General features: G+C 37.5%; 1 protein-coding gene across 1 annotated transcript in view; it reads left to right on the top strand.

Moving 5' to 3' along the window:
* Positions 1–307: 307 nt before the first annotated feature.
* Positions 308–2209, top strand: part of LOC126402681 (serine protease 1) — a 7489-nt gene continuing 5587 nt past the window's right edge. The window contains exons 1-2 of the mRNA XM_050064848.1: positions 308–390; positions 866–935. Coding sequence (XP_049920805.1) covers positions 869–935 — 67 coding nt within the window. The 5' untranslated portion in view covers positions 308–390; positions 866–868. The remainder of the gene's footprint in view (positions 391–865; positions 936–2209) is intronic.

Genomic DNA, 2209 nt, shown 5'->3' with positions numbered 1-2209 from the left:
CATGACACACAAGTAACTCAGATCCTAACACATTAGCCTGAGCAAATGCCATCTCATCAACAACGTCATAAACATTTGTTCTGTCCATAACCTGGTGATGTTGATGAGTGCACAGAGGTGTTCTCCTCCCAAATACCTCCATATCCCAAGGTGCATGCAAAAAACTAGAGCTCAGAAACAGAGATAATACACAGGAACACTTTAGCTTTGTCATGTAGTAGGTCAGTTTCATTGTTGCAGCGTGAGATGGTCACAGCACAAAACAAGACAGAAAGATAATTTAAACAAAAGATCTGGACAAGGATACAGTTACAGTATAAAAGGCAACAGGGAGAGCAGTTGTCCCACCAGTTGGAGATACTCGAAAGGTTGCTGTGTTTGGGCTTACAGGTAAGTTGATTGTGATTCCCTATTTGTTTAGAATTTATGATTAATATTGAGGTGTGTGCTCGGATTTCAGAGTAAGATGGTGTTCAGTTTGTGTAATATAGGCTATATGTAAAAACTGTATTAGAATATTGATTTAGTGCTCGAGTACACTGATAGCAATCAGTAAGACGATCTAGCTATTGATTTCGGAATAAGGTTATGAACTTTTTGCCATTGTTTAGTGGCACTTCAGTAATTTAGAGCAAAATCTGTACAAACGTTTAATCTACAAAATGCCTTTAGGTGTCTTACGTAGTCCAGCGAGGGTTCAGCTAAGACCCTTGGCACTTAGAAACTAGGCAAGAAAGTTGTACACGTTCACAGCCTGTTGATAAAAGGTTCTTTCATTTCACACTAAGGTAACAAGATTTTATCAGGACATTTTATACTGTGTTGGCCGATGGAAGCTGCCAAAAGTCTTGTGTGTGCATTACAGGAGATGAGCAAAAACATGGCTCTGCTGCGAAGCTCCACTGTGCTGTTGCTTTTGGCTCTCTCAGTATCAAGTAAGTTCCCCATTCGCAAAATTTTAATTCCTGGGTGCAAAATAAAAGGTATAAAATCCCAGAGTCGAGATGCAGAAGTATGTTGAAAGGGACTTTCACAGAATACTGACTGACAAGCGGGTAAAAACAAAAAATTTATATATGATTGATTGATTGATTGATTGATTTTTTTTATTATTGTGTCATGCACCAGAAGTGCCCAGCCCGAACGGGCTTACAAGACACCAAAAAAAATAAAAAATAAATAAAAATAAAAAAAAGACAGCAAATGAAAAACCAGATACCAGGCAGTAGAGCAATTAAACATATAAACCATCCTGACACTTTTTCCAGGCTTCACATACAAAATTAGCAAGCTTAAAGACATTAAAATTAAATAACCAGTTCATTCTATCATCATCAGAGCACCAGAAAATTTCTGGATTTTTAACAGACATTTCGGTAAATATTGGAGTTCTCAGTTCATCATACAAGTGACAGTATAAAAAAAAATGTGATTCACTTTCAACTTCGTTGAGTTCACAAAATTCACATAACCTTTCATCTTCTAGAATGTTTTTAAATCTGCCGACTTCAAGATTCAAGGGAAGGATTCCTGTTCTCAACTCTGCCACTAAGGACCTTTGATTTCTTGTTAGGTATACTGTAATCGCACCTCTTCAAATAGAGTAAATATTTCTTTTGCCCATGGAGAGCCGTTGAATTTACTCCAAATAAAAACTTTCTTATTGACCCTGTCTTCTGACATATTGACTAAACGATTCCACAATCTAATCATCTCACACTTACGTCTTATAGAACCAGGAAGCCAGCCCATGTCACCTTGAACGGCCAGAATCGGAGCAAACTTATGCACACCTAAGAAACAACGAGCGGCTCTGTTCTCTATGGAATTTGCAATTTTAGATTCCTTAAACCCCCAGACCCCTGAAGCATAATTTAATATGGGAGAGACACAATCATCATGAAGTTGTGAATAGGTAGAATATCCAAGAGTTTTACATATCTTAAACTTGCTGACCACAGACCCTAATCTGCTAACAACTTAATTCCCACTTCCATCGTCATAAACAAGGCCGTAACTACCATTGAGGACACTGAGGTCATGACCTCGGTATTTTTTCCCGACCTAAATGAATGAATAAAATGAAAATAAAAATAAACCATTTAATTTGTGAGGTGAAAGTGCGTGGGAGGACCGATGGAAGGTGATTGAGTGGCTCTCTCTTCTCCATAATAAAAATTATTTAAAAAAGAAAATTCTGGTACTCTTG

This window comes from Epinephelus moara, chromosome 16 (assembly GCF_006386435.1).
Source record: "Epinephelus moara isolate mb chromosome 16, YSFRI_EMoa_1.0, whole genome shotgun sequence".
NCBI lineage: Eukaryota > Metazoa > Chordata > Actinopteri > Perciformes > Serranidae > Epinephelus > Epinephelus moara.
Note: the sequence above shows the minus strand (reverse complement) of the source record. Positions and strands in the feature narration are given on the sequence as shown.